The sequence below is a fragment of the Lithobates pipiens genome, unplaced genomic scaffold (genome assembly GCF_037356315.1).
Source record: "Lithobates pipiens isolate NorthernLeopardFrog02 unplaced genomic scaffold, aLitPip1_a1.2 Scaffold_18, whole genome shotgun sequence".
Classification (NCBI taxonomy): Eukaryota; Metazoa; Chordata; class Amphibia; order Anura; family Ranidae; genus Lithobates; species Lithobates pipiens.
Genome location: NW_027507758.1, coordinates 60,788,724 through 60,806,875, shown reverse-complemented (window position 1 = coordinate 60,806,875; position 18,152 = coordinate 60,788,724). Strand labels below are relative to the sequence as shown.

General features: G+C 46.2%; 1 protein-coding gene across 1 annotated transcript in view; it reads left to right on the top strand.

The window, feature by feature from the left end:
• Positions 1-18,152, top strand: part of RD3 (RD3 regulator of GUCY2D) — a 118,387-nt gene extending 100,235 nt beyond the window's left edge. Inside the window, exon 3 of the mRNA XM_077485732.1 lies at positions 16,308-18,152. Within this exon, the coding sequence (XP_077341858.1) occupies positions 16,308-16,605 (298 nt within the window). The 3' untranslated portion in view covers positions 16,606-18,152. The remainder of the gene's footprint in view (positions 1-16,307) is intronic.

The following is an 18,152-nucleotide window of genomic DNA, read 5'->3' as shown; positions in this document are numbered from 1 at the left end:
GGAGAAGTCTTGAAGGCGAGCATGAGAGGAGGTAACAAGGGAGCTAGAAAGCAGGAGGTCGTCGGAGGAGCGGAGGGGACGATAGGATAAGACAAATAGGTCAAATTAACAGAAAAAGTCAATGTGCGTAACTATTCACCTCCCTAAAGTCAATACTTTGTAGAGCGACATTTTGCAGCTATCACAGCTCCAAGTCGCTTTGGATAAGTCTCTATGGGCTTGCCACATCTTACCACTGGGATTTTTGGCCATTCCTCCTTGCAAAACTGCTCCAGCTCCTTCAAGTTGGATGGTTTGTGCTTTTGAACAGCAATCTTTAAGTCTGACCACAGATTTTCTATTGGATTGAGGTCTGGGCTTTGACTAGGCCATTCCAACACATTTACATGTTTCCTCTTAAACCACTCAAGTGTTGCTTTAGCAGTGTGTTTGGGGTCATTGTCCTGCTGGAAGGTGAACCTCTGTCCTAGCCTCAAATCACACATACAGTGGTACAGGTTTTGCTCAAGAATATCCCTATATTTAGCACCATCCATCTTTCCCTCAACTCTGACCAGTCCCGACTGCTGAAAAAAATCCCAACAGCATGATGCTGCCACCACCATGTTTCACTGTGGGGATGGTGTTCTTTGGGTGATGTGATGTGTTGGGTTTGATGGGCAAAAAGTTAAATTTTAGTCTCATCAGACCAGAGCACCTTCCTCCATACATTTTGGGAGCCTCCCACATGCCTTTTCCCAAACTCGAATGTGCCATTTATTTTTTTTGCTGAAAGTAATGGCTTTCTTCTGGCCACTCTGCCATAAAGCCAAACTCTATGGAGCGTACGGCTTATTGTCATCCTATATACAGATACTCCAATCTCAGCTCCTCCAGGGTTACCTTAGGTCTCTGTTCTGACTCTCTGATTAATGACCTCCTTGCCCGGTCTACCAGTTTTGGCGTGCGGCCGTCTCTTGGCAGGTTTGCTGTTGTGCCATGTTCTTTCCATTTGGTTATGATAGATTTGATGGCGCTCCTAGGGATCATAAAAGATTTGGATATTTTTTATAACCTAACCCTGACTTGGACTTCTCAACAACATTGTCCCTTACTTGTCTGGAGAGTTTATTGGTCTTCATGGCAGTGTTTAGTTAGTGGTGCCTCTTGCTTAGGTGTTGCAGCCTCTGGGGCCTTTCAAAAAGGTGTGTATATGTAATGACAGATCATGTGACACTTGGATTGCACACAGGTGGATGTCATTTCACTAATTATGTGACTTCTGAAGGTAATTGGCTGCACCAGAGCTTTTTATGGGCTTCATAACAAAGGGTGTGAATACATACGCACATGTCAATTATCAGTTTTTTATTTCTGAAAAAGAGTTTTATGTATATATTTTTCTAATTTTACTTGACCAACTTAGACTATTGTGTTCTGATCCATCACATATAATTCAGATTAAAAAACATTGAACTAAAGGCTGTAATGTAACAAAATAGGTAAAAAGCCAAGGGGGGGGGGGGGGGGTGAATACTTTTTCAAGCCACTGTAGGCTTGCCATACACGGTGCAAATTTCTTTCCTGCAACCACAGGTTTCCCCCATCAGCACAGGCAGTGTTGACAGGGGTATCAGATATTGTCTTCACCCAGTGGGTGAATCTCTCCCCAGTCTGAGAAGACAGTGATTATTGCTAGCGACTATAGCAGCCATTAGCGATAATCGCAAGAGAATCCGGCAGGTTGGTTGTACCCAAGTTGATTGATCAACGTGGTACATTCAACTCCCCATTAATGGTTCCAATCTCGGCCGGTTCCTGCTGAACCAGCCAAGATTCAAACCGTGTATGGCTGTCGTTAGACCCCATACACATTATTATTGGGTCTGGGATCAAAAGTAATATTTCTGTCTTTGCAGATGACACCAAGATATGCAGTGGAATAACGTCTTTACAGGATGTCTCCAATTTACAAGCCGACCTCAATACTCTGTCTAATTGGGCGACTATGTGGCAGATGAGGTTTAATGTTGATAAATGTAAATTTATGCACTTGGGGCCTAAGAATATGCATGCATCATACATGCTAGGGGGAGTACAACTGGGGGAATCCATAGTGGAGAAGGATCTGGGGGTTTTGGTAGACCATAAGCTCAATAACAACATGCAATGCCAAGCTGCTGTTTGCAAAGCGAGCAAAGTCCTTTCTTGTATTAAAAGAGGTATGGACTCCAGAGAAAGAGATATAATTTTGCCCCTGTTCAAATCATTAGTAAGACCTCACCTGGAATATGCCGTTCAGTTTTGGGCACCAGTTCTCAAAAAGGATATCGGGGGAACTGGAGAAAGTGCAGAGAAGGGCAACCAAACTGATAAGAGGCATGGAGGAACTCAGCTATGAGGAGAGATTAGAGGAACTAAATTTATTCACTCTTGAGAAGAGGAGATTAAGGGGGGATATGATCAACATGTTCAAATACATTAGGGGTCCATATAGTGAACTTGGTGTTGAGTTGTTCTCTGTACGGTCAACCCAGAGGACACGGGGGCACTCTTTACGTCTAGAGGAAAAGAGATTTCATCTTCAAGTACGGAAAGGTTTCTTCACAGTTAGAGCTGTGAAAATGTGGAATAGACTCCCGCCAGAGGTGGTTCTGGCCAGTTCAGTAGTTTGCTTTAAGAAAGGCTTGGATACTTTCCTGATGGTACATAATATAACTAGGTACTAACATAGGTAAAGTTGATCCAGGGAAAATCCGATCGCCTATTGGGGGATCGGGAAGGAGTTTTTTTCCCCTGCTGTGGCAGGTTGGAGCGTGCTCTGCTGGGTTTTTCTTTCGCCTTTCTCTGGGTCAATTGTGGGCGTGGAGTTGGGTATCTGGATTGTACGATTGTTTTTTGTTTTGTTTATTTGTTTTTAAGGTTGAACTGGATGGACTTGTGTCTTTTTTCAGCCTGACTAACTATGTAACTATTACATTTTCTGCTGATTTTTGTCTTCAGATTTACCAAGACTATATAATATAATGAGGTCAATCCTTAAGAGTTTCAATTTGTATGCAGGCCGGCCCACTACATGGTTTTGGTAAATCTGAAGACAAAAATCTGCAGAAAATCTAATAGTGTGTATGCTGCTTTAGGGCCATGTCACATTGGTAGTCCTGTTGCTGGTTGTGAACTCAGGAGCTGTGAGGCTGTGCTCTCCTTTTGCAGCAAGGCAGCACTCCTGAAAAGGTGCCTGTGTTTTATACATATGTGCCCTCCGTTGAATTGTGCCCGAGCATGCACAGGACGGAGCCGCACTCCAGCTGATTTCACGATCAGCTGGAGTGAGGTGACCATGGCACATGCGCACATCACAGGAGGCAGTTTTCGATAGGAGAGGGAATCTCATGGACATAATTGAAAGCTAGTCACAGAGTGGAGGGGGACACCGTAGTTGTTACATTATGCCTTGCTGTTGCAAGGTGGCTTGTGGCTGTGTTGAAGGGCAGGTTTTGTCTGTGTTGCAACTCACCCTTAGACACAGGCAACAGGCGCTCGTAAAGACACTAAAGCCACTGTGCAACACTGACAAAAGGCGACCTTGAGCAGACTGAAACTCTGCCCCGCAACAGCGAGGCGCAATATGAGAACTACGGGGTCTCTCCACTCTGTGAATAGCTTTTAATAGTGTCCGTCACATTCTCTCTCCCATCGAAAACTGCCTCCTCTGATGTGCACATGTGCCATGGTCACGTCACTCCAGCTGATCACCAAATCAGCTGGAGTGTGGCTCCGTCCTGTGCATGAGCAGGCACTATTTGATGGAGGGCACATATCGATAGAACACCGGCAGGGGAGTGACATTTATTACTGATCCTGTCCCACTAGCGACAGGGTTGCTAGTGTGACATGGGACTTGCACAACTGAATGAGCCAGAGGAGTGACTCCTCCCCTCCCACTGTTCAGACAGATTTGTATCAAGTTTCAATCAGAGACAGAGAGCCTAACGGCAAACAGCTGCTTCTATGCCATTTATTTTCCAAACCTATATTGCTTTTCGTTGTTTTGGCATAGTTGCACCTTGAGTTAATTTGTAAAGCAAACTTTTTATTGTATAGTACAAGAATTAATCTAAAACATTTTATTAAAAGTGTGACCCCAAACCTTTAAAGTTTGTTTAACCTCTTCCTGCCCGGCCTATTATAATATGCAGGTTGAGCGGGAGCCCTGTTATTCACATGACGTCCTCCCAGGATCGTGATTTGCACACGCCCCACGGGGCATGCTCCGGTGCGATCTGTCACCCGCTATGTCCACCAGACAAAGCCGATGACAGATCAGTGTCCCAGCCCGCTGCCGGTACCATGTGATCGATGTGGCCAATCACAGCAGATCGCATAACAATTGTACGCAATGAAAGGCTTTGATTCATTCCTTTCATTGTGTACTATTGTGATGAGCTCTGTGATTGGTCACAGTGATCACATAATACAGACAGGGCCAATCACAGCCCATCTGTACCATGGGATTAGCTATGGCCAGGTCACAGCTAATCACAATAGCAAAACACTGAATGAATAGTTTTCCTTCAGAAAAATTATTGCTTATAACTTTAAAATCTATAGTTAGAAGCAACCATAGGGTGTAAAAAAAAAAAAAAAGAATCCTGATCACCTCCCCAGATTAGTACATTGTTACTATGATAACACCTGATTGTTCTGGCCACTGTATGTAAAAAAAAAAAAAAAATTGTAGAAAACAAAATATTTAGAAAATTTGAAAAAAATGTCCCTTTTTTATTTTTTTTATTTTTTTCTACATACTGTCATCAGTGTGCCTGATCCCCGCCACACCAGTTATATAATGACACTGTACTGCACTGGTGACAGTATGTAAAAAAAAAATTAATTTCATTATTTTCCAAACATTTGTGACAATAAATTACAACTTCAAAAAATTCACTATGCCTCTTACCTTGGACTGTCTACTTTCCAAAAAGGTGTAATTTGGGGGATATTTGAACTGTCCTGACATTTTAGGGCTTCAAGAAATTAAATAGGTCATCAGTAGTGATGGCCGAACGGTTCGCCCAGGGCGGTCGTTTCGCAGTGAATTTCGGCTGTTCGCGGTCCACCCGTTCGGTGGACTATTGGCGCCGTTCGCCCGGCGGACTTCCGTGTTTACTGTGTAAAAGAACTTTGACCTATGATGACACATCCATCATGGGGTACAGGACAGCAAATTGAGACATTACAGCACATGGACACTTGGACATTCCCCCTAACTTATAAATACACCCGATCCGACGGCCATTTTACATTCTTTCTTCTGTCACTATAGGGAGAGGTTGCTGTGTGGAGCAGGGAGAGATTACAGTGACCCAAATCGCTAGCTATTTGGTACACAAAAGTTCTTTTCAGGACTGGTATAGGTGTTAGGTGTAGTTCAGGATAGGCAGTGCTGTGCTAGTGATTGTTGCAGCAGCCTGAGTGTCTTTTGTCAGTTTAGAAAAAGGGACAGGACGGTGTGTGCTGCAGGGACAGCCAGTTTAGTCATTAGCTGTTACTATCAGGTCCACAAAAGTGCTATTTCAATTATTGTTCCAGTAGCCTCTGTTTTGTCAGTTTATATAGGGACAGGCAGGAAGCAGTGTGTGAGGCAGTGAGGGTCAGTTTAATCAGTAGCTGTTACTATTAGTTCCACAAAGGTTCTTTTCAGGACTGGTATCAGTGGTATGCAGGGCAGCTGTTAGAAATCATGGGGCCCCGTACAGCCTACCTGATGGGGCCCCCTTCAACCACCCTCGACCCCACCCCTGATCCCGGCTTGAAACAAAATGCAGGTTTGTTGCCATTTACATGTGCGTGTGGAGCCAATGCATGCTTTTGCAATTAATAAGCATGAAGGGGGGGGGGGCAGTTTAAAATGATTTAAAATTGTATTTTAGTACAAATAGAAAAAAATCTTACACTGCATCTTTACATTACTTGTGATAGCATGGGCCATCACAGGTCCTCTTTATGGAGAGATATGAGGTCTTTTAGACCCCATATCTGTCCTCTGCCCTCCAAAGCATCTGATCAAACTAAGATCAGTTTGATTAGGATGCTTGTTCAAGCCAGTGATGGCTTCTTTACATAACCGGCAGTGACAACATCCTTGTCACTTCCCGTTTCTGGCGTCACACAGTGGGAAGAACAATATCCATCCCTCTCACTGTGTCCCCGGAACGGGATGCTACTGGTCACATCTTAAAAGCAGTAAAGGTGGTGATGGGACCCCCTTCCACTGCCTGTAAAAGTAATCCAGTGGCTTCTTAGCCATTAGGATTACTTTACTTTGTGCAGAATTGCTGGGACTAAAAAAATTATATCTTGATCATTGCTGTAGTGATGACCAAGATATCATCCGTCTATCCCAGCGATTTACTGGTACATTGCTGGATGGGAAGCAGTTAAAGGGGACTGGTTTGGGGAGCCGTAAAAATGTAGCTCTGCTGCATGTTTACTGCTCCCCCAAAGGAAGTGTAAGGGTCGGTTCACACTAGGACGAGCCTGACAAGTAGAATCCCGTTCTGTAGAATGGAACCGTTCTAATCGGAGTGACACAAGACTTAGAAAAAGGTTCCTGAACGACTTTGGGGGCGACTTGCATTGACTTCTATACAGAAGTCGTTTTGCAAGTCGCTGCAGCGGTCGCGTCTGGGTCGCCTGAGGCAGTCGCGCTGCCTCAGTGTGAACCGGCCCTCAAGTAGCATCTCGTTGTTTCTTATGATCATCAGCATTACAATTATCACAGGTAGCACAATAAGCAGGTGCTCTGTCATAGCTCTATCATGGCTCTGTCATGGCTCTAGGTCACATTGCTTTTGGGTGCTCACTGTGTTAACTTATGGCTGTACTGTATGTAACAGACTGTAACAAAGCACAGCCATAATACAGTGAGCACCCAAAAGAAATGTGACCTAGAGCCATGACAGAGCCATGACAGAGCACCTGCTTATTGTGCTACCTGTGATAATTGTAATGCTGATAACCTGCTGTGCTGTGAGATACATGATAGGACACAGTGAGTATTCTTTCCTCTATTCCCCACTCACTGTGTCCATTGCAGCCACGCTGTCCTCCTGCTCTCCTCTGTCAGCCAACTTCTATATCTCATGAGGAATGCAGCCGAGAGACGAACGGAGAATCGCTGTATCACTCCGCCAGCCGGGACTAATAAAATAGTGGGGCGGCATAATGTACATGTGCCCGAAAATAAAGAAATAGTCCCTCTGCTGCGCCTGCACTCCCCTCCTGGAAAATTATATAACCCCCCCTCTGTAAGCAAGTAGGAGCGGGAGAGGAATTTAGGAAACTTTTTTTTTTAAAATGCAGTAACAAACTGTAAGATGCCCGGGCCCCACTGTGTAGCTGATGGGGGCGGGCCCCGTACAATGGGGCTGGTCGTACTGCCCTATCAGCGGCCCTGGTGGTATGGTAATAGGCTTGTACACGTATAATATTCTTTCTTCCAAATATAGAAAGAATATTATACTTGACTGCTGCCCTTCTGCTGCAGTCTGCTAATCATTCACAACCCACTTGTTCCACAAAGCTCCTTATAAGGACTGGTAACTTGGTCTGTCTAGGGTGCTACAGTACATAGGGTTGAGTGAGGTACAGTCTGCCATTCTATAAGGACTGGTATAGGTCCACAGTACATAGGGTTGAGGTGCACTACTGCTGACCGCTGCCCTATACTGCAGCAGTCCTTCATCGGTATAGGGACTGACGTACAATCTGCTAATCACTCACACACAACCTACTTGGTCCACAAAAGTCCTTATAAGGACTGGTAACTTGGTCTGTCTAGGGTGCTACAGTACATAGGGTTGAGTGAGGTACAGTCTGCCATTCTATAAGGACTGGTATAGGTCCACAATACATAGGGTTGAGGTGCACTAATGCTGACCGCTGCCCTATACTGCAGCAGTCCTTCATCGGTATAGGGACTGACGTACAGTCTGCTAATCACTCACACACAACCTACTTGGTCCACAAAAGTCCTTATAAGGACTGGTAACTTGGTCTGTCTAGGGTGCTACAGTACATAGGGTTGAGTGAGGTACAGTCTGCCATTCTATAAGGACTGGTATAGGTCCACAATACATAGGGTTGAGGTGCACTACTGCTGACCGCTGCCCTATACTGCAGCAGTCCTTCATCGGTATAGGGACTGACGTACAGTTTGCTAATCACTCACACACAACCTACTTGGTCCACAAAAGTCCTTATAAGGACTGGTAACTTGGTCTGTCTAGGGTGCTACAGTACATAGGGTTGAGTGAGGTACAGTCTGCCATTCTATAAGGACTGGTATTGGTCCACAATACATAGGGTTGAGGTGCACTACTGCTGACCGCTGCCCTATACTGCAGCAGTCCTTCATCAGTATAGGGACTGACGTACAGTCTGCTAATCACTCACACACAACCTACTTGGTCCACAAAGGTCCTTATAAGGACTGGTAAGGTATAGGGTACTACAGTACATAGGGTTGAGTGAGGTACAGTCTGCCATTCTATAAGGACTGGTATCGGTCCACAATACATAGGGTTGAGGTGCACTACTGCTGACCGCTGCCTTATACTGCAGCAGTCCTTCATCGGTATAGGGACTGAGAGTTTTGTCACAGGGTCATTTAAAAAATGACAGGCAGAGGAAGAGGCAGGCCCTTCCGCAGGGGTGGTAGGGGTAGGGCAGGAGCAACAGGCTTGAGCCAAAGTGGGAAGTTGCAGAAGGTGCGTTCAATTACTTTAAAGGACGCACCAGACTTGGTTGAGTGGCTCGCTCAGCCTTACTCTTCTGCACCCTCCTCATCCTCTCGATCTGCACCCTCTTCTTCACTCTCTGCTATGTGCACCCCCAAAGACACTACCACCAAAAACACCACCACCACCACATACCTTCCGCTTGAGTCACAGGAATTATTTTCCGATCCATATCAAGACATTTCTGATGCACAGCCACTCTTGGTATTGGACCAGGAAGAGGAGGCAGCAACAACCGCTACTCAGCAGTCTGACGACAGTACGCAGATCAGCTCAAGGAGGAGGTTGGTCCCCGGTGTTGCTGCCTACTCCGAGATCTCTACTTATAGCGGTGGGGAAGGTGACGTTGATGATGACGTGTCTAGTGATATCACGTGGGTGCCCACAAGAGAGGAAGAGGAGGGGAGTTCAGAGGGAGATATGGACCAGCAGATAGGGAGGAGAAGCAGGAATAACTTACATTGCACAGGAGGGACAAAGTAGACTGCAAATGTATCAGGAGCGAGTCATCGACCATGTACGGTCACATCTGGCGCTCCCAGGACACCGGCACATGGCTCCGCAGTGTGGGCTTTTTTTAACGTGTCCGCTGCTGACAATAGCGTTGCCATCTGCAATCTTTGCAGTCAACGCATTAGTCGTGGTAACAGGGCCGCTGATAGGGCAGTACAGCCAGCCTTCCTGTAGGGGGCCCGAGCTCTGTCACTTCAGAAGAGGGGCCCGGGAACCTGCAGAGCAGGAGAGCTAGCCGAACTGCCTTCTGAAATTTGTGGATCTCCTAGCAGCGCTGCCAGCTTTCTCCCTCCAGCATCTCAGTTCTTCCTACTGGCAATTGGTAAAGTGTCCTGATCTGGAGCAGAAGACAGCTGCAGTCTCAGTCTGCCTGTGTCTCTGCCGGGTCCTGAAACTCCCCCTCGTCAATGTTATCTCTGGTCAGCATGAGCAGGAAGCTTCACCTCCTCCCTGAGTGCTGACCTCTCATCCCCCTCCAGATCTGCTCTCACTGCTCTGTGCTCACTGAACTCCAGGGTTTGGATGGAGCAGTGCTTCTGCTGGAGGGGGTGTGGGGGTGAGGGGGGGGGGGGGGGTTGCTGCTGGAACAAAGTCACAAAACTTTAGGATTTTGGAGAGAGGGTGAATATGAAGCCAGCCTAGAACTGCAGATAACTGTCAATGCAGTGCTGAGCAAGAACCCAGTGGACACATCTCTCTCTCCAGCTGCCAGGCATCTCTGCCCAGCCATTTCTATATACCATCCCTAAGGTCCCTTTATACTTCATATAGCAGTAACAAACATTCCTGCTCACATTTTCTTTTTTTTTTTTTCTTGTTTTTCACACATAGGGTAACCCATTCACTTGAATGGGCTGCCATATATGTGACAAACATATAGAGGCTTCAGAAACTTTTAAGGCATGCAGCGTTGCCACATGACAAAACGCATGTCTTCTCATTGCATTTGGGGTGACATTAACAATTATTGTGCACCACAAGTTCTATGCGCATGTGCAGCGCATTTCCAAAATGCACTGCAAATTGCCCATTACTTGTGCACTTGTCACACATTCAGGTCACCTCCAACGTGAATGTGGCCTAATGTCTCATATACACTGCTAGTTTACTTTTGCTAAACCCCACAGGCTGAACGAAAAAAAACCCTGACACCTCAGGTCAGAGCCTCTGTACTAACAATCTAATGTTAGTACAGTGATCTCCCCTGCTATTCTATTGTATTCTGACAAGGGGACGCCCCACCAGAACACTCCGGTCAGGGAGATGGTCAGCATCCCTTTTTTGATCAAGCCCCTTCGACAAAAGCCAGCTGTCATACCGGGCTGTATACATGCCATGGCTGCAACGCTTTACTTCAGAGCTGAGGCATTTGTACTGCAGGCTGCAGAATTTGACTGGCAGCACCATCTGTCAAACTTCCCATTGAGTTCAATGGGGCTGCTCTGCACCTTCAAGCCAAATACTTGGCTTACAGCTGCAATGCGGTCTCACAATGTAAAAATGTAAAATGTAAAATAAAAACAACAGGTGTCATGAGGCAGCAGTAGCAAGGCTCTTATTTCTGCAATGGCTGCAAAGCATACCATTGTGACCATGGCATTTTAGCAATTTGATTTCCCGGGGGCCCTGTCAGGTAGGTTGTAGGGGTCCCCGTGATTTCTAACAGCGGCCCTGCGTGGTAAGCCCAACACTCACCTAGGGACGACCGCCTTAAGAAGGCACATGAGCAGCCATCACCGAGCCGAGTGGGAGCAACGGAACACACAAAGCCACACTGCAGGCTCTCACCGTTCAGCCACATCTTCTACTTCTCCTTCTCCTCTCTCCTCACAATTGTCCTCCACTCCACCTTCCATCACGCCAAGCTGACGTTTTTCTGCAAAAAGGCAGGCTTCTGTGGGCCTAATGTTCGAGCGTAAAAAAATGATGACGCCGGATAACCCTCTTGCCCAACGGTTGACGGCTGGCTTGTCAGAACTCATAGCCCGCCAACTACTGCCATATAAAATGGTGGACTCGGAGGCCTTTCGCAAATTTGTGGCCATTGGAACACCACAATGGAAGGTCCCAGGAAGGAAGTATTTCTCAGAGAAGGGCATCCCAGAGCTATATGGCCATGTTCAGCGGCAAGTGAATGTATCTCTGGCACACAGTGTCGGTGCCAAGATACATCTGACCACAGACACGTGGTCTAGCAAACACGGGCAGGGAAGGTATATCACTTTTACTGCCCACTGGGTGAATCTTCTGACGGCCGTCAAGCATGTAACCCGTGGCACCCGTGTAGATTTGGTTTTACCGCCACGGATTGCATGCAGGGCTGACTCTTCTTCTCCTCCTCCTCCTACTTAATCCTCCTCCCTCTCCTCCTCAGCTGACTCCTCCTTTTTTCCGCTGCTAGCATCTCTTCCGCTGCGCCGCCCAAGCTCCCCAGAACCTATTCGACATGCCAGGTGAGACGTTGCCATGCCGTGCTGCATCTGTTGTGCCTGGAAGCCAAGAGCCACACTGGCCCGGCACTCCTTTCAGCTTTGCGTTCACAGGCAGATCAGTGGCTAACACCGCTCAATTTGACAGTTGGTAAAGTAGTGTGTGACAACGGTGCCAATCTGCTTAGCGCATTGAAACAGGGCAAAATCACGCACGTGCCATGCATGGCACACGTCTTAAACTTGGTCGTGCAGCGATTCCTTGTCAAATACCCTGGGGTCCAGGACATCTTGCGGCAGGCAAGGAAAATCTCTGCCCATTTCAGAAGATCTTACACGGCCATGGCTCACCTTGCTGACATTCAGCGGCGACACAATCTGCCGGTCAGACGTCTTATTTGCGATTGCCCGACGCGATGGAACTCAACCTTCTATATGCTTGATAGGCTGCTCCAGCAGAAACGTGCAGTTAACGTCTACCTGTATGAACTCTGCGGCAGCTCTGGGGAGCTGGGTTTTTTTTCACCGCGCCAGTGGCTGCTCATGTGCGACGCATGCAGACTTCTGCGCCCATTTGAGGAGATCACCAAACTGGTCAGTCGCAGCCATGACACCATCAGTGACATGGTACCTTATGCCTTCTTTATGGAGCGTGCATTGCGTCGTGTCATTGATCAAGCTGTGGAGGAGCAGGAGCGGGAAGATGAGGAAGTCGCAATGCTGGATGAATTCCCAGGGGGGCTACTCTATCTGAGACAAGTGAACAACAGGAGTCTGAAGAGGAGTCAGAGGAGGACGGTGCCGGGGCGGATGAGGAGGAGCAAGAAGAGCATGCTTTAAACCTTTCTGGGATCCCTGTTGTGCGTGGATGGGGAGAGGAGAATGAAGAGGACGACATTATCCTGGATGATGAGCAGGAGCCAGGCCACCACACCGCTTCCACTTTAGTGCAAATGGGGGCCTTCATGCTCCAGTGTTTTAATAGGGACCCCCGTATAAAAAGCATAAGGGTCAAAGACCAGTACTGGGTGGCAGGCAACGTACTTAGACCCCCGGTACAAACACAAAATGGCGGAAATGTTACCGCCGTTACAGAGGGCTGTCAGAATGCAGCACTTCCAGGCCTAGCTTAGAGAAATGCTGCATTCTGCTTTTGCGTGCGCTGGCAGAGGAGCAATTCCCACTCCCAGAGAAGGAGTTGCGGGTACCAATCCAACAGCGCCTGCAAGAAGAGGCCGGTTTGAAGATGTGTTGGTGACTTCGGATATGAGGTCATTCTTTCAGCCGACCCATCGACAGGTGTCATCCGGATCCAGCATCAGGGAACGCCTAGACCGTCATGTGTCCGACTACATTGGGTTAACGGCTGATGTGGACGCTCTGAGGAGTGATGAACCCCTGGACTACTGGGTGGGCAGGCTTGACCTCTGGCCAGAGCTTGCCCAATTTGCAATTGAACTGTTGGCTTGCCCCTCATCCAGTGTCCTGTCCGAAAGGACGTTCAGCGCAGCAGGGGGGATCGTGACCGATAAGCGTACTCGCCTAACTCACGACAGTGTTAACTACCTCACATTTCTAAAAATGAATGAGGCATGGATCTCGGAGGAATTCAACACATGTGACCAGTAGACCATGTATATGTCTATAAACAATTTTTTTAATCGAGCACAGAGACCTTCTTTCTTCATTTGGCTCACTTCCTTGTCCAAAAAAAAGCACACCGTACTATATGCCCGTACCCTCCTCTTTGAAGAGGTTGAGCGGTGTCATATTTCTACTGGGGCTGCTTATTATGAGGGGCTCCCACCATCCCTGTGCTGTGCTGACATCCTCCTGGGGCTGTACCTCTGCTGTGCATATTATGAGGGGCTCCCACCATCCCTGTGCTGTGTGCTGACTTCCTCCTGGGGCTGTACCTCTGCTGTGCATATTTTGAGGTGCTCCCACCATCCCTGTGCTATGCTCATTATGAGGGGCTCCCTCCATCCCTGTGCTGTGCTGACTAACTCCTGGGGCTGCTTATTATGAGGGGCTCCCACCATCCCTGTGCTATGCTGACATCCTCCTGGGGCTGCTTATTATGAGGGGCTCCCACCATCCCTGTGATATGCTGACATCCTCCTGGGGCTGCTTATTATGAGGGGCTCCCACCATCCCTGTGCTATGCTCATTATGAGGGGCTCCCACCATCTCTGTGCTATGCTGACTTCCTCCTGGGGCTGCTTACGGTGCAGGTGTCAGTGCTGTATATCACGGTGCTGATGTCAGTGCTCTCTGTCACGGTGCTGCTGTCAGTGCTGTATATCACGGTGCTGGTGTGAGTGCTTTATGTCACGCTGCTGATGTCAGTGCTCTCTATCACGGTGCTGTTGTCAGATCACTCTATCACGGTGCAGGTGTCATTGCTGTATGTCACGCTGCTGATGTCAGTGCTCTCTGTCACGGTGCTGCTGTCAGATGACTCTACCACGGTGCAGGTGTCATTGCTGTATGTCACGCTGCTGGTGATCATCTCCTGCACCCTCTTCTTTGCCTACCCTGGTCCCTGACCTTCCCTCTCCTCCATTGCCTTCATGCGCTCCACAGTCCTGAATTGTCACAACAATTTCCCATATAAAAAAAGAATGCTTGTAGTTGTCGATCCCAGATTCACCTCATACATGTGTTATGTCATTGGCCATGTGGTGGGACTATGTTTGCACAGCTATTAATTATTTTGTGGCTGCAAATTTGACCTGTAGGTTTGCGAAGTTCGCCTCCCATTGAAGTCAATGGGGCCCGCCGCGAACGTTCCGGTTCGCGAACTATCGGCCGCGTTCGCGAAACGTCCCATCGGAAATTAGTCCATCACTAGTCGTCAGTACATCAGGATTGATCAATTTTCAGATATATAATATAGTTTGTGGACGCTATAACTTTGCTACAGTATAAATAATATGTAGTGATTTGGATTATTTTTCAACAAAAAAAGTAGCAGCCTACATTTATGAAGAAAAATTATTTATTTGCAAAATATTATTTTTAGTTTATTTAGCAAGAAATAAAAAACTCAGTGGTGATTAAATACCGCCAAAAGAAAGCTATTTGTGTGAAACAAAATGATAAAAATGTCATATGGGTACAATGTTGCATATTGTCATTCAAAGTGTAACAACGATGAAAGCGGAATATTGGCATGGGCAGGAAGGGGGTTAAAAGTGTCCGGTATTGAAGTGGTTAACCACTTGCAGACCACGCTATAGCCAAATGACAGCTACAACGTGGCCGGCCAGTTTCAATTCTATAACAAACTCTGAAAAAGTTTGGGTTTTTAAAAAAAAAATGTATAGTCTTTTTTTCATTTGTAGAGCAAAAAAGTAAAAAACCCAGTGGGGATTAAATATCACCAAAACAAATGTCTATTTGTGTGAACAAAATGCTAAAAATTTCATTTGGGTACAGTGTTGCATGACCGCGCAATTGTCATTCAAAGTGTGACAGTGCAAAAAGCTGAAAATTGGCCTGGGAAGGAAGGGGGTAAAAGTGTCCAGTAGGCAAATGATTAAACTAGAATTATAGGCAAATCCCCAAAAATTACCTTATATGGCTCTTTAAAACATACTTCTGTAATGGTTTAAATACATAGCGATCCTGCCAGTGATCAGTGTTGTTACCTTGTTCAGTGTAGCCTCGCCACACTACTGATTGAGGAGTAGGAGGGTTGTCAGTGTGGATCTAAAGGAAGATATAAAAAGCTAGTAGGGAGTCAACCATTGAGCACCCATGTAGGGCCTCCTGCACATGGACATCTAGAGGCTGCAAAGGCCTTTAGTTGAAAATCCCCAACACTTTCCTGGACCTGGGGAGCCACAGGTGTCAAATACAGCTGTTCATACAAGTCACACGCTGCACTGATGTCCAGCCCATCAGGGTTTACCTGCACATGTGCTTACAGCATTGACCCAAACGTGAAAGTGCCTTATGCGCATGTCAACACAGATGCACAAGCCATCACATACAGCCATTCACAAAGGTGGCTGTACACACTACCTGTGGCTCCCTTTGGTGCTGGAAAGTGCAGGAATTTTATACTTGGGGTTGCCACCTTTTCTTCAAGCCAAACCCGAACACTTTACCAGCCTGGGACACCTTTGGGTGCCCCAAGTAGAGTAATAATGTGGTGTGCATAGCATGCCATAGCAAACAGTGGGTGTGGTCAAATTGCTCTTGCTGACATCATCTCCCTGCCCCCCAGTGATGCCGAACTTGCCCCCAGACAGCCACCCACAGTGTAACTATTTTGGTTGCTTGAGGAGCCACAGCCCAGTCTGATTATTGTGCCTGGGTTTGAGTCTGCCTGAAACCCGGACACATGATTCAAAACCTGGACTGTCCAGGTGAATCTCAAACAGGTGGCAACCCTATTTACACTAGATGATTTTGCGCCCGTGTGCATGAGGCATGAGACTTTAATCAAATATCAGCTTTGGGTGGAATTTTAGAACCCATCAGGTTACTAATACCTATGTAATACAAATACATGAAATATTACTTTTGAGTGGGCTGAACCATTCATGCATGACCTTACTACTTTTTTTTTTTCCAGGTTTCGTCAATTGATAGCAGAGTATGAGCCTGACGTCCAGGAAGTTCCTCGTCTTTTCCGATCGGTCTTACAAGAAGCGAATGAGAAATTGAGAGAGGAGGAAGATGCAAAGAAACTGGCCAGGCAATGGAACACCAAGCGAGCTATGAGCTTGTCCCTTACCACCTTCAAGTCTCGAGCCAGAATCTATCCTTTTGCCAGTGACATTAAGACCATTTCTGAGGATGTTGAACGGGAGCTAGAGCCAACCAGACGCGTGTGGAGCATGCCTGAGTTCCGCACTACTAAAGAGGACTAAATAACCCTTCTTCAGAACATCGGGGTGCAGAGAATGTGAAAACTAATATGAACAATTTTGGCCTTTTTAGCACTTATTGAGAGAAAGGAGTTACAAGAAGACAATAGAAATAATGTTTGAAGAAGACAATAGAAATGATGTTCTTATGAACTAAAGTGTTATTTTTAAAACTATTAGTAATTTTCATTTGTTCTGTCATAGTGTAGTCTCTTAGCGTTGGAAGTGGAACAAAAAAAGGTGTTCTATTCTTTTTCTGGGTGGAATGATCAAAATGCGATGTGTGGCCAAGTCTTCACAACTCTCTTAATGCCAGAGATGGCTTGCGCTTGGCTGATAGCTGAGCTTCTTGTGTCGTACCTCTACATAGGGGAATTGTCAATATATTTATTCCTATTATCCACCGATGGTTGTTTAACACTTACTTAGGGCAAGCATCATTCAAAGAAACCTGTACCGAGAGAAATACATGGGCTGACCTCCCTTTTGGAAGATGTTCAATGCATGGCTGCCATGCTCATCAAATTACTTCAGTTCTTTCTGGTAGACCCAGCTCGTTATAGCGGTTATAGTTGTCCCTGGTCATTGACTTTAAGTATTAAATGTTAAGGATGACTCTAGTAGCTTGAAGATAGAGTGGAGAGGCCCCCTGAGTTTTGATAATTGCTGTCCAGTCAACTGGCTATGATCAGGATGATGGTAGAGGCTTTCTTCTCGTACACATAAATATCAATTACAGAGCCCTGGAGTTGTTTACATTGTTTTTACCTACAGGGCTCCATTTTGTGACACCGCTACACACATTAGGAGAGAATGTATGTTATGTGTATGAGGTCGGATTGTTGGCAGAACAGTAACCATCAGGCTTCAGGTGACCTCTCACCTCTAACGCACATTGAAGCGGAACTAAACCTCCCAATCCTTTACAGCCAAGGAAGCTGCCATCTGTTTGAGCTGTAGTTGCCATGGTGCTGTGTTATCAGTTATGACACCAGCCATTTGATTGCTTGACAGTTCTGTTAAGAAAGCCACTGTGACAGTCATCATTCATGGCATGGCTTTACGGCCCGTACACACGATTCGAATATCGTACGAAAATGGTCATCCAAGGAAGGATCATACGATTTTCTACTTTTGACAGCCGATCACGACCCCTCATCCAATATTATTCGATCAGACATGCACGGAAATTTTCCTTGTACGACTTTTATTTAGTCAGTATAGTTGTCATCCGAAAATACAACATACAATACATTACAACACATGACATCACTTATGATTTTTTTTTTTATATCGTATGAGAATTTTTGTGATTTTATTTAGCTATTCAATTTCTACTTGCGATTATTAACCAAAAACGGTCGTACGATATTCGGATCAGGTGTACGGGGCATTAATATAACTGTTTTGAGAAAATTGTGTTTTAATGTTAAATTTGTGGGTTTACTTTCACTTTAAGGTTTAAAATGTATTTTTCTGCATAACCCCATATGTGATCCTATGAAGATGTCTACTCACAAACATAAAAATAAAACTCGTTCAGCAAGCCA